Source organism: Bubalus bubalis, chromosome 3 (genome assembly GCF_019923935.1).
Source record: "Bubalus bubalis isolate 160015118507 breed Murrah chromosome 3, NDDB_SH_1, whole genome shotgun sequence".
Taxonomy (NCBI): Eukaryota; Metazoa; Chordata; class Mammalia; order Artiodactyla; family Bovidae; genus Bubalus; species Bubalus bubalis.
In genome coordinates, this window is record NC_059159.1 from 50,851,178 (window position 1) to 50,864,147 (window position 12,970).

At 44.3% G+C, this 12,970-nt stretch overlaps 1 protein-coding gene across 2 annotated transcripts in view; it reads left to right on the forward strand.

Annotated features, from left to right (window-relative positions):
* Nucleotides 1-822: 822 nt before the first annotated feature.
* Nucleotides 823-12,970, forward strand: part of PPM1D (protein phosphatase, Mg2+/Mn2+ dependent 1D) — a 61,249-nt gene continuing 49,101 nt past the window's right edge. For both annotated transcript variants that reach the window (XM_025281157.2, XM_025281158.2), the window contains exon 1: nucleotides 823-1,478. In XM_025281157.2, coding sequence (XP_025136942.1) covers nucleotides 1,007-1,478 — 472 coding nt within the window. In that variant the 5' untranslated portion in view covers nucleotides 823-1,006. The remainder of the gene's footprint in view (nucleotides 1,479-12,970) is intronic.

The following is a 12,970-nucleotide window of genomic DNA, read 5'->3' on the forward strand; positions in this document are numbered from 1 at the left end:
CTCTGTAGCACTGGGCAGTTTTTGTAATCTATTTTCAAGTGATCCCACCAAAGGAGTAAAATGTTTGCACCCAGGGCTCGTGGGAAAAACTATTTTCAACAAAAGGTGAAAAGATGTTTAAAAAAAAAGTTAAAATATAAGTCTTTTCAGTCTCCGACGTACGTGAAACGCGACTGGGTAGTCGACCAGACGGAAATCGCAAGTTTCTTAACACAGGTTAGATTTGCGCTGTCAACTGCCGGTCGGATCCATCCCACCCAAATCCAGCTCGGCGGTGGCATGCTTTTTTTCCCCCAGCCTGTTCGCAAACCACCTTCCGAAGTGAGGTTTCCCGCCATTTCAGTTCAAGAAATGAAAGGTCTCTTCCCGGCAGATTCTCCGGACTTGCCGGAGGCCCGAGCCCACACGGCTTTCCCCGCAAGTCAAGCAGCGGCACGCCCTGGGCGGCCGCATGCATCGTGATCCCAGGGACTGAGCCAAAAGGTGCCAGCAGACTAACAGATAAAGCGTTTTAGCACCCGCCGAAAAAGCCGGACGGCGAAAACCGCCAGCTGTGGCGAGGCGTAAGCCGGGCATATCGGGCGCGCCCCCAGCGCCCGCGCGGGTCAGGACGGAGGAGCGCGGCCGTTGCAGGGAGGGGCGAGGCTTGGGGGCGGAGGGCGGGCGCGCGCGCCAACTCGACTCCGGATTGGTCGGCTCCGCAGAGCCGAGTGACGTCAGCCGGCGAGAACGTCGGATTTGTGTGGTGGGCACGGGCGGGCGGGGGAGGCCTACTGCGCAGGCGCAGCGGCTGGGCCCCGTCCACCCCCGGCTTTCGGGCCCAGCTCTCGCGGACAAGTCCCGACATCGCGCGCGCCCCCCCTACCTCCGCCCTCCGGGACCGCCCCCTCCTCCGGCTCGGCCTCGTCGGAGATAAACAATAGTTGGCTGGCGAGCGCCGAGGGTGCCTCCCGCCGCTGGGACTCGGCGGGCCGCGCGGGACCGGCGGGATCGCGGCCAGCCGGCCATGGCGGGGCTGTACTCGCTGGGAGTGAGCGTCTTCTCCGACCAGGGCGGGAGGAAGTACATGGAGGACGTTACTCAGATCGTTGTGGAGCCCGAGCCGGCGGCCGAGGAAGAGCTCTCGCCGCGGCGATCGCCCTCGCGGCCGCCGCCTCCGCCGCGGTCACCGCCGCCCCCGGCCAGCGGCGAAGTGGCGGGGAGAGGCGCCGCGGGGGCCGCCCGGGAGGCTCGCGCCGCGCCGTCCGACGCCGGGGCCTCGCCGGCTCCCGGCCGCTGCTGCCGCCGCCGCTCCTCGGTGGCCTTCTTCGCCGTTTGCGACGGGCACGGCGGGCGGGAGGCGGCGCAGTTCGCCCGCGAGCACCTGTGGGGTTTCATTAAGAAGCAGAGGGGCTTCACGTCGTCCGAGCCGGCGAAGGTGTGCGCCGCCATCCGCAAAGGCTTCCTCGCCTGTCATCTCGCCATGTGGAAGAAGCTGGGTGAGTTCCCCGGCTTGCCGCTGCCTCCCCCCTCCTCTGCTCCGGGCAGTTGGGGGCTTTCTGTCGCGCCGGCCCCGCGAGCTCCCCAACCCCCGGCCACCGAGGGCGCTCGGTGTGTCCATCGACGGGAGGGAAGACTCCAGGGTCTCTCAGCGCACTTTCCAGGATGGGGGGCTCCGGGCAAAGGAAAGTGGCTTTTCGGAAGGAGAGGGTTGTGGTCTCCTTTCAGACATCCCTCGCTTTATTCCCCCCCCCCCCCCACCCCGGCCAGGATCGGTGGGGAGCCGTCCCCTCGCCCCTTCGCTACTCCACTCTGATGGCAGCCAGCCGGAAAGCGTGTTTGAAACCTGGCGCCAGATTTTGGCCTAAAGATGCACTGAAGACGGGTTGCTACCCAGGACGCGCGAAGGAAGCGGGAGATGGCGGAAAAAAAAAAAAAAAAGTATCTCCTTCGAATCTGTCATAATTTTGCTCTTGAAGGACTTGTTCCTATCGGTGGCCGCCTACCGGCGGTGTCAGGCCTCCAAAATTGACCCCGGGTGGCTGGTAGTTGGAGTAAGCTGTTGGCTATAGTAGAGAGGCTAAAAAGTTATCATCCAGCGACTTAGTCTTGGGAAAGAATTCGGTATGGTGATCATCAGATGTTTCTAGGATCTTTATGCTTGTACTGCTTATGAAAAACAAAAGCATGGAATGGGTTCTTACCACTTAAACTGGCCCCGTTAGCGGGATGTGTTAAATTCAGTTTAGGGCTTTTCAAAAGCGCACTTTTTTTTTTTTTCAGCCCTTTGGTACTTGCCTTGGCTAATTGATGTCAGAGGTTCTCAACAGTTCCCACGTAAAAGTGCTTGTAAATTGTAGATACCGGTCAAAGTAGGAAGAGATAAGGAATTACTGATGTGCCAAAAGGAATTGGAGATCCTAATTTCTAAAAATTCGATGTAGTTGTAGTTTCATCGAAGCTTTGAATGTGTTCTAAAGCAGCCGATGTTTCTGTACCCAACCTGTGTTATCATACAGAGTTGTAGGTGCTTAGGCATTGCTGTGAATGAATGGCATGAATCTTTTTTTAGAGAAAACACAATACCACTCCTGTTATTTAAGAAAGTCCTCTTGTTTAAGGTAGCATAATGTTGCTTTATTTTCAGCAGAGGAACAGAGACATAGAGAAGAGTGTAAAGGTTAATCAAATACAGAACATTTTAAAAAGGTATTGTCATAGAGTTGTGGACTAGCTTCTTTCAAAGTCTGTTTTCTGTTTGCCTGGATTTCTGCCAAGAATTGTTTGATTGACTCATAGAACCTCCAGTCCGCCTGTGGGAGGCTGTTTCATCCAATCCCAGAGGCCCCTATTATGGATTTGTTTTGTTTTTGTGTAGGCAGAGCACAGCTGAAAGCACCAGCAGCATATTCCAGAAATTTGTCATTTCATTGCTTGTAGGGCAAGTGGGAGTGGACAGCAAAACAAGATAGAGGAAAATTAGACACAGAGAACATTTAGAGTCCTGTGTATTTTGGAGTACACTTGGAGCAACATAAATTTGCCATGTGTTTTCACTGAAAGGATAAAATACAAACCCTGTTACTTGAACATTTTTTAATAAAGCAGAAATCCTGCTGTTAAATGTGAATGTGTATGTCCTTCGACATATATGTACTTTTTGAACCAAGATTTATACACCAAATGTTAAAGCTTACTTTGTTCCCACAGTTAGCCTTATACTCCACCATCAAAACTTGCAGAAAAAAAGAGTAGGCTACATAAATGGAAGTCTTGATAGTCTTCCTGTGTGTCAGGCTATAGTAGTGGGTCTCAAACTTTTTGCTATCAGAACCCTTTGTACTCAAATGATTCAGGGTTCTAAGCAGCTTTTGTTTATGTGGGCTACATCTATCATATTTAACTGTATGAGAAGTTAAAACTGAGAAATTTAGGGGCTTCCCTGGTGTTCCAGTGGTTAAGAATCTGCACTGTAGTGCAAGGGACGCCAGTTCCATCCCTGGTCTGGGGAGATCCCTCATGCCATGGAACAACTAAGCCTGGGAGCCACAACTGCCTGAGCCCCTGTGCTGCAGCTACTGGAGCCTGGATGCCTAGAGCCCGGGCTCTGCAGCAAGAGAAGCCACTGCAATGAGAAACCCAAGAACTGCAATGAAGAAGAGCTCCCTGTCGCTGCAACTAGAGAAAGCCCACATGCAGCAACAGAGACCCACCGCAGCCAAAAAACAAACAAATAAATCTTTTTTTAAAAAAAGAGAGAAATTAATGAAATTTAACCTATTAAAAATAAGCTTATTGTGTGTTGACATTTTAAAGTGAAAAATCACTTTTCCCCCTAAAATAAATATTGAAATAACTATTCTAATCTTTTGCCCATTTTTTGTTTCTTTGAGCTTTGAGAGATCTTAATACATTCTGAATACAAGACGTTAATTAGATATACAATGCGAAAACATTTTCTTCTAGTCTGCACTTTGTCTTTTCATTATTTTAGCATTGTTTTTTAAAGAGAAATTTTTAATTTCGATTAAATCAAATTTATCAAGTTGCTATATATGGCAGTCTCACACACATATGTAGTAGAAAAAGGGAGGAATAGTTTGTCTTTTCAGATAATTGTGGATATTCCACCCCAAAGTGGTAGTTTCTTAAGATTAGTCAAAGTGGAATCTGAAACATCATCAATGAACTTTTCTATTTTAACAGTAAGAGCCATTGGTTTCTCTTGCACTTTGAATCAGCCTTTTACCCACATATGTTCTTGTGGCATGTATATGAGTCATTTGGAAAATAATGGTTCACTGAATTATGTAGATCTTCCAAGTATTGATGCATTTCATTATACAATCCCCACATTTGTTACTATCACTGATCTCATCAGAGAAGTCTTAAGATTGGGAAGTTACCAAGTTTATTGTCATCACTACCAGGTAGTGGACACATATATTCTAAAATAGGAGATTTGGGGACATCCCTGCTGGTCCAGTGGTTTTGAATCTGCCTTGCAATGCAGGGGACTCAGGTTCCATCCCTAGTAGGGGAACTAAGATCCCACTTGCTTCAGAGCAACTAAGCCCACGGGCCTGTAAGTACCGAGCCTGCATGCCACAACTAGAGAGGACATGCCCCGTGAGGAAAGATCCCACGTGACGCAACAAAGATCCCGAGTGTTGCAACTAATGCCCAAAGCAGCCAAATAAATATGAGGTTTTAAGCAGCAGTTCGAAGTTTATCACTGGCAACAAATACTGTCAGCTTTTCTTGAAAAACTTCATTTTGAAAAAAATGTATGCCAGATGCCCAAGTCTTTCTTTTTTTTGGCTGTGCCTTGTGGCTTGCAGCATCTCAGTGTCCTGACCAGGGACACAGCAGTGAAAAATCACAGACCTGGGACTTGCCTAGTGGTCCAGTGGCTAAGCGCCTTCCCAGGGCACGGGGCCCAGGTTTGATCCCTGGTTGGGGAACTAGATTCCACATGCCAAAAACTATGTTCTGGAGACTAAAAAAGATTCCGTATGCTACACTGAAGAGTAAAAATCCCACATGCTTCTACTAAGACTTGGAGTGAAAGTGTGAAAGTTGCTCAGTGTCCAACTCTTTGCGACCCCATGGACTGTATAGTCCATGGAATTCTCCAGGCCATGATACTGGAGTGGGTAGCCTTTCCCTTCTCCAGGGGATCTTCCTAACCCAGGGATCGAACCCAGGTCTCCCACATTCCAGGCAGATTCTTTACCAGCTGAGCCACAAGGGAAGCCCAAGAATACTCGAGTGGGTAGCCTATCCCTTCTCCAGCGGATCTTCTGGACCCAGGAATTGAACCGGGGTCTCCTGCATTGCAGGTGGATTCTTTACCAACTGAGCTATGAAGAATGAATAACTAAATAAGACCTGGAACAGTCAAATAAATAAATATATATAAAAAGAAAGGCAAGAATCCTAACCACTAGACCTCAGGGAATTCCCTGCTCAGGTCTTACTAAGTCATTTTTATCAGTCTTTCAAGTAAAAATGATGGTCTGTGAAAATTGTAGCTACTTCTTTCCATAATTCACTCAATCACAAGTGCTTTCCCTCTTCACAGGCATACTATGCAACAGAAGCCTTTTATGCACCTCCCCTCTTGTTTTACAGAAGGTTAAAGACACGTATTCATGGGTGGAGGTTTAATAAAATTAATTTTTATTGCATCATCAAGGACATTCATAAGTTAAACTGGTTTCCCTTTTTTTTTTGCCAACTGAGCCACAAGGGAAGTCCTCCCTTTTCTTTTTTTAAACTGGAAGTGAGTGGCTATGTTTTGCTGACTTTGAGGCATGTGGGGTCTTTAGTTTCCCAATCAGAGATCAAATCCGACCCCCTGCACTGGAAGTGCAGAGTCAACCACTGGACTGCCAGGGAAGTCCCTGGTTATAGTGCATATAGGACCACTAGTCGGAGAAGGCAATGGCATCCCACTCCAGTACTCTTGCCTGGAAAATCACATGGACGGAGGAGCCTCGTAGGCTGCAGTCCATGGGGTCGCTGAGGGTCGGACACGACTGAGCGACTTCACTTTCACTTTTCACTTTCATGCATTGGAGAAGGAAATGGCAACCCACTCCAGTGTTCTTGCCTGGAGAATCCCAGGGACGGGGGAGCCTGGTGGGCTGCCGTCTATGGGGTTGCACAGAGTCGGACACGACTGAAGCGACTTAGCAGCAGCAGCAGGACCACTAGTTCACTTTGGTACCACTGCCTTGCTTCCTGCTAAGGCAACAGCAGTTTTACTAGCCACCGCTTTTCAACCATCAGTACAGATGTCAACACAGTGAAAAGGGCGAATAAACTTAGAAGTATTATGAAAATGCTTTTGGTCTTGTGGAATCCCTGTAAAGATGATTCGCACCATTGTGAGATAACTGCTGTGTTTTGTCTGTTTCTCGGCTAAATCTTGGGGTCTTCGGGAGCAGAGATGCTGCCTTACACATCTTATAGTTAATCTTCTAGGGCTTTGCCCAAAGTCGCTGCTAGTTTAGTTGAATTTCTGTGGGTGTGGTGGTTAAATGGGTGTTTTTACCTTTTTTTTTAATTAAAAAATTCCCACCTTTAAAAATTATAATGTGTATGCATATGATTTACCATTTTAGGCAGGTTTAGGTGTATAATTCAGTGGCATTAAGTATATTCATAGGATTGTGCAACAATCACCACTCTACATTTTCAGAACTCATCCATTATCCACACGGAAATTCAGTACTCATTAAACAGTAATTTCCCATTATCCTCTTCTCCAGCCCTGGTAAACCTCTATTTTACTTCCAGTTGCTGTTCACCTCTTCTAGCTACCTCATATAAGCAGAACCATACCACATTTGCCCTTTTTGAATTTTATTTCATTTAGCATGATGTCTTTAAGGTTTGTCCAAATTGTAGCACGTGTCAGAATTTTCTTCCTTTTTAAGGCTGAATGATACTCCACTGTATATACACACATTTTATCCATTCATCTATTGATATTTGGGTTGTTTCCATCTTTTAATGCTGCTATGAACTTGAGTGTAGAAGTGCCTGTTAGATTCTCTGTTTTCAGTTCTTTGGGGTCTAAACCTGGAAGTGGACTGGCTGGGTCATTTGGTAATTCTGTGTTTAACTTTCTGAGGAATCACCAAACTGTCTTCACAGCAGTGGTACTGTTTGACATTGCCACTAGCAGTTCTCCAAGGGTCCTGATATCTCCCTATTCTTGCCACCATTTAATATTTTTCTTTTCTTAAAAAATAATAGCCATACCAGTGGGTGGGGAGGGCTTTCTTATATTTTTAAAGAATGCCTTCTTTGTCTTCCTACACCACACCCTCTTATATTTTTTGGCCACTTCTGACCTGCAATGTCTTGGTTTCTCAATCTGGGATGGATCTCACACCCCCTTCAGCAGAGGGTGGAGTCAACCACTGGACCGCCTGGGAAGTCCTCTAAGGCCTTCTTCATTTATTTAATTACCATTAAGGTTGACCTCTCTAGCATTGTTCAAGTACTTATATACCCTTGCCAAATATACAAAGGAAAACTTGAATTATCTAAAAATTTTTATATGACTTATTTTTGTCTTGAGGCAGAGGGACTTGATAAATATAGCATAGAGTGAGAGAGAATGTGAATATATCCTTTTTTTTTTTTTCTTTTGGCCATGCCATGTGGCTTGTGGGGTCTTAGTTCCTCAACCAGGGATTGAACCTGGGTCCCCAGCAGTGGGAAGCTTGGAGTCCTAATCACTGGACTGCTAGGGAATTCCCAGCATATCCTCTTTTTGAAATGTATTTATTTTGGCTGTGCTGGGTCTTGTTGGGGCTCATGGCCTCTGGAGCACACAGACTGAGTAGTTACAGCACAGGCCTAGTTGCAGTGTGTGGGACTTTAATTCCCCCACCAGGGATTGAACCCAGGCCCCCAGCATTGGGAGCATGGAGTCTTATCCATTGGACTACCAGAGAAGTCCCAACATATTCTTTAAAATTTTTTTTTCATTTTATTATTACTTCTTGATCTTAAGTTACAGTATATGTCTAATTTATTTATGTTCCTATGTGTGGATTTACTGTTCCTGTGTTATGCTTGTGTTCTAAGAAATAATGTTTCAAAGTTTATGTGTACTTTTTTGTAGGTTTATTCATTTGAAATAATGTTCTTATTATCCTTTCCAATGCCACTGCAAATGATCTTCAAGAGAATATTAAATGATGGGATGGTTTTTATGATTAAACACTCTCAGAAACTTTTTAAGGCAATGGCACCCCACTCCAGTACTCTTGCCTGGAAAATCCCATGGACAGAGGAGCCTGGTGGGCTGCAGTCCATGGGGTTGCAAAGAGTCAGACACGACTGAGCGACTTCACTTTGACTTTCCACTTTCACGTGCTGGAGAAGGAAATGGCAACCCACTCCAGTGTTCTTGCCTGGAGAATCCCAGGGACGGGGGAGCCTGGTGGGCTGCCGTCTATGGGGTCGCACAGAGTTGGACACGACTGAAGCGACTTAGCAGTAGCAGTTAGATAGTTCAGAGAAGTTAGTGAACAACATGCAGCTTTTATTCCTTTGAATCATAGTTCATTGACTTACGTTATCAAGAGAACCATTAGAAAGGTAACAACATACACTTGAAATGAATGAAGTGTGAGCTCTGATGTGATTACAGGAAGTTTGCCACAGTATTTGTAAAGGACAATGAAATATGGGAAGTTTTATTTTTTTTTTTAATTTGTTCAACTGAAAATCAGAGCATTTACTTAAAAGAATATGGCCAAAGGAATGAATTATGAAGAAACTGGTCTTAATCTAAATTGTTGATTCTGTGTTTGGCAGATAGTTTTCATTATCTTAAATTCAAAGACAGAAACAGAGATGGACAAATGCAGAAGAGGGGCAGAAGGGGTAAAGGGAAACAAGAGAAAGCCAGATAGAACTGGAAAGTGTTTATCGCTCTGTTGTGTCCCACTCTTTTTGACCACATGGACTGTAGCCCACCAGGCTTCTCTGACCATGGCATTCTCCAGGCAAGAATGCTGGAGTGGATTGCCATTCCCTTCTCTAGGGCATCTTCCAGACCCAGGGATTGAGCCTGGGTCTCCTGTATTGCAGGCAGATTCTTTACCATCTGAGCCACCAGAATCTTCCCCAAATTTGAAGAAAACTTTTTTAAATCATGGAATTTAAGCTTGTATCATTAGTTTCATATTTTTCAGTTTTTAGTATCAAGGACCTTCGTTGTCTCGCTCATCACATGTGCTGAATGAATTTGCCATATTTATCAAGTACTGATTTTTTCTATTTTTGTTAATCATTCATTACTTCCCATCAGTATTAGATAATCTCTGCTGCCGCATGTTGCATGTAGTTCATTCCTTTTTTTCCTTCTTGCTGAGTGGTATTCCATTGCCTAGATATACCACAGTTTGTTTATCCATTCACCCATTGATAGGCATTTGGATTGTCCACAGCTTTTACCTGTTACAAATAAAGCTGATGTAAAGCTTTTCTTTACAAGAGTGAATGTAGAAATAATGATGGAACTAGAAAATTTGATTTGGTAACCATCATAATTGTTGATTCAGCCAAGAAACATCAATAAATACTAAAACTAGTAGGTAAAACTTGGAGGAACAGAATTGCTGTAATGAGTTCCCTAGAGGGGTGGTTAGCACACATTGGCTGTCTTAAAAACAACATAAATTTATTCTCTCATGGTTCTGGAGGCCAGAAGTCTGAAATCCAGGTGTCAGTAGGGTTGATCCCCTTTTGGAGGCTCTGAGGGTGAATCTGTTCCATCCTCTCCTCTAGGTTCTGGTGTCTGGCAGCAATTTTTGGCATTTCTTGGCTTGTTCAGTGTCCACTGTCTTTATATCCGCTGTGTCTTCTCCCCTTCTGTCTTAAGGACACTTGTCTTTGGATTTAGGACCCACTCTAATCTGACTGATCGCTTCTTAAGATCTTTAACCTAATTACATTTGCAAAGATCCTTTTCCCGAATTAGGTCACATTCACAGCTTCTGGGTGGGCATATCTTTTATTGGTGTTGGGCGGGGGCACCATTCAATTCACTCCAAAGGATATTAATGTTGTCTCAGATAATCTCCCTGTGAAAGGTATTAATTACAAAAAGAAAAAGATTATAGGGAGAAACCTGGCAGACACCACCTTAATTGAGTGATTCAAGAGTAGCATCACTTTTCATGGGACAAATTGAAATTGTATACTGCCTGCAGGGAGATGATCATATTTCTGTGATGTTCCTGCCAAAAATGCATAATCTGGTTACAAACATGAGGAAACATGAAACAAACCCAAACTGAGAGACATTCTTGAAATGACTGGCCAAGTGTTCCTAAAAAGCATCGAGGAAACACTGAGGTTCCAAGTTGGAAGTGACTAAAGATACATGCTAAGCAAATATAACAAGGGGTCCTGAATTTTATCTTTTATTATAAAGCATATTGTTAGGCTAGTTGATGAAAATGAGTGAGATCTATAGATTAAGTGGTAGTATGCTCTCAATGTTAATTTCCTGATTCTGATGGTATAGGAATTAGGGCTTTCCCAGTGCTTATATTGCAATTCTGTTCCTCAAATTTCACCCTCCAGGCAAGGAATCCGCCTGTAATGCAGGAAACGCAGAGACTCGGGTTCGATCCCTGGGTCTGGAAGAATCCTGGAAAAGGAAATGGCAAAACCATTCCAGTATTGTTGCCTGGGAAATTCCATGGACAGAGGAGCCTGGCAGGCTACAGTCCATGGGGTCGCTGAGTTGGACTTGACTGAGAGACAGGAATTAGATACTATACACAGGAATTAGATACTATAATAGTATTTGGGAGTGATGGTATATTTTGTTGGTGGTTGACTTTCTACTGGTTCAAGAAAAAAGTTCTTTGGATTATTCCTGAGGGGGCGGGGAAGTAAACCTGAAGAAGCAGGTGTCTGATCGGAAGAGGATCTAGGTAGCTGTTTCATCAGAGCCCTGCAGTTGGATGCATACCAGATAACCAAGGTGTGTTTATTTGTTTCGGTAAAGAGGATAAATCAAAACTGCAGCAATATTTGGCATCATCATTTGATTATAATCCCCTGTCATTTTCTAAGAGCTGTCAGACTTTTGTTGTAGTCAAACTATATCAGATCATCCCCTCTGCTCATGCTTTAATGGTGACACAAATCTTTGTGGTTCTTTGGGAGATGTGATAATGCTTTTAACTTGCTGTTTTGGAAGAGAGTGCTATTGGTGGTCTTGCACTTGGCCTTTTCTACCATAATAGACTTTCTGACCAATTACTGAAGAACCATGAGAGGAAGCTGTTAGTTGCTGAGGTTATTTGGGGACCAAAAGCTGTGGGATAGGTTTGGGATTCCAGTGGGTCTCAGGTAGACTGGATTGAAAGTCTTTTTAGAACCTAACCTCCATGGGCCTTAGCTCTTATTTATCAGTGGACTGAGGCTGTATTCTGTAGCTCCAGAATTTTTAACTTAGAGTTGTTGTTCAGTAGTTACTCAATGTTGTGGGTATCTCCTTTACCTCCGTGTTTAGCTGCGTGTGAAAATGGCCACATACCACTTTGAAGATGGTTAACAATTCTTTAAACTTGGAAGATTGTTTTGTTTCTTGTTTTTTGTTGAAAGACCATTCTGGAGATCCAGTTTTTCTTCTCCCCTGTTGTCAGTGAAGTAACCATACCAGATTTTCTTTGGGTAATTAACTGCTCACATCTGATCTCCATCATCTCAGGATTTTCCCACCCACAGAAATCAGGAGACCCATTTTCATGGCAGCCTCTTCCCTTAGTATTTCTTGCTTAGAGAGAGAAGTCAGTAAAATGTGTTTAAAAGATTTTGGTGTACCATATATAAAATAGATAAACAGTAAGCATATCTGTATAGCACAGTGAATGCATTCAATGTCTTGTAATAACCAATAGTGGAAAAGAATAAAAAGAATATATAGGAACTTCTTTGGTAGTCCAGTGTCAAAGACTCCAAGCTCCCAGTGCAAGAGGCCTGGTTCGATTCCTGGTCAGGGAAGTAAGACCCTACATGCCACACAGTGTATCCAAAAAGAAAGAAAGAAAAAAAAATATAAAAAGAGATATAACCAAATCACTTTGCTGAATACCTGAAACTATCACAATATTGTAAATCAGCTATACTTCAATTAAAAAAAGGTTTTGGTGTTAATTACTTTAAGTACTGAAGTTGAAGAGAGTCTTTTCAACTTTTCTTGGGGTGGATAAGTGGGATGCATATTCATATAATAGATTTAATCTAAGGTCCCTATTTCCCTAAATCTTTGAATTGTTTCCTTTATATCATTGTGTTTGTTTTCTGGAACTTCCATAATAAAGTACCAAAAATTGGTTGACTTAACAGAAGTTTCTTGTCTGGAGGCCCAAGCGCAAAATCAGGGTTCTGGCTGGGCCGTGCTGTTTCTGTCTTCTCACAGCTCTCAGAGGAAATCCCTTACCTCTTCTAGCTTCATGTTTACCAGGAATTCCCGCACTCCCTGGCTTGCAGAAGCATCCCTCTAGTCAAACGACTCTTTCCCTTATGTGTTCAGCATCTTTTCTCTGTGTGTTTGTCTGTCTCTATGTTCGTATTTCCCCTTTCTGTAAGAACGCTGGATTAGAGCCCGCCCTCACGACGCTTTAACTTGACGGTCTCTGTAAAGACCCTCTTTCCGAGTAAGAGCATGTTCTGAGGTGCTGAGTATTAGGATTTCAGCATATCTTTTTTGGAAGGACACAGTCCAGCTCCTTAAGAGTCATGTCAAATTGTTTGTTGTTTCTCAGTCATGGAATCTTAGGCCGGAGTTGGATCTGTGTTTGCAGTTTTATTACCGTAATTCTGAGCTAGTATGCTCACCGTAGACTTTCCACTTACTGTTTATTGATAAATTCAGCCCTGTCTCACCACTGGTTACTACCTGGAATATGAACAAGAGACTCAATGTCTTCTATCCCTTATTGGT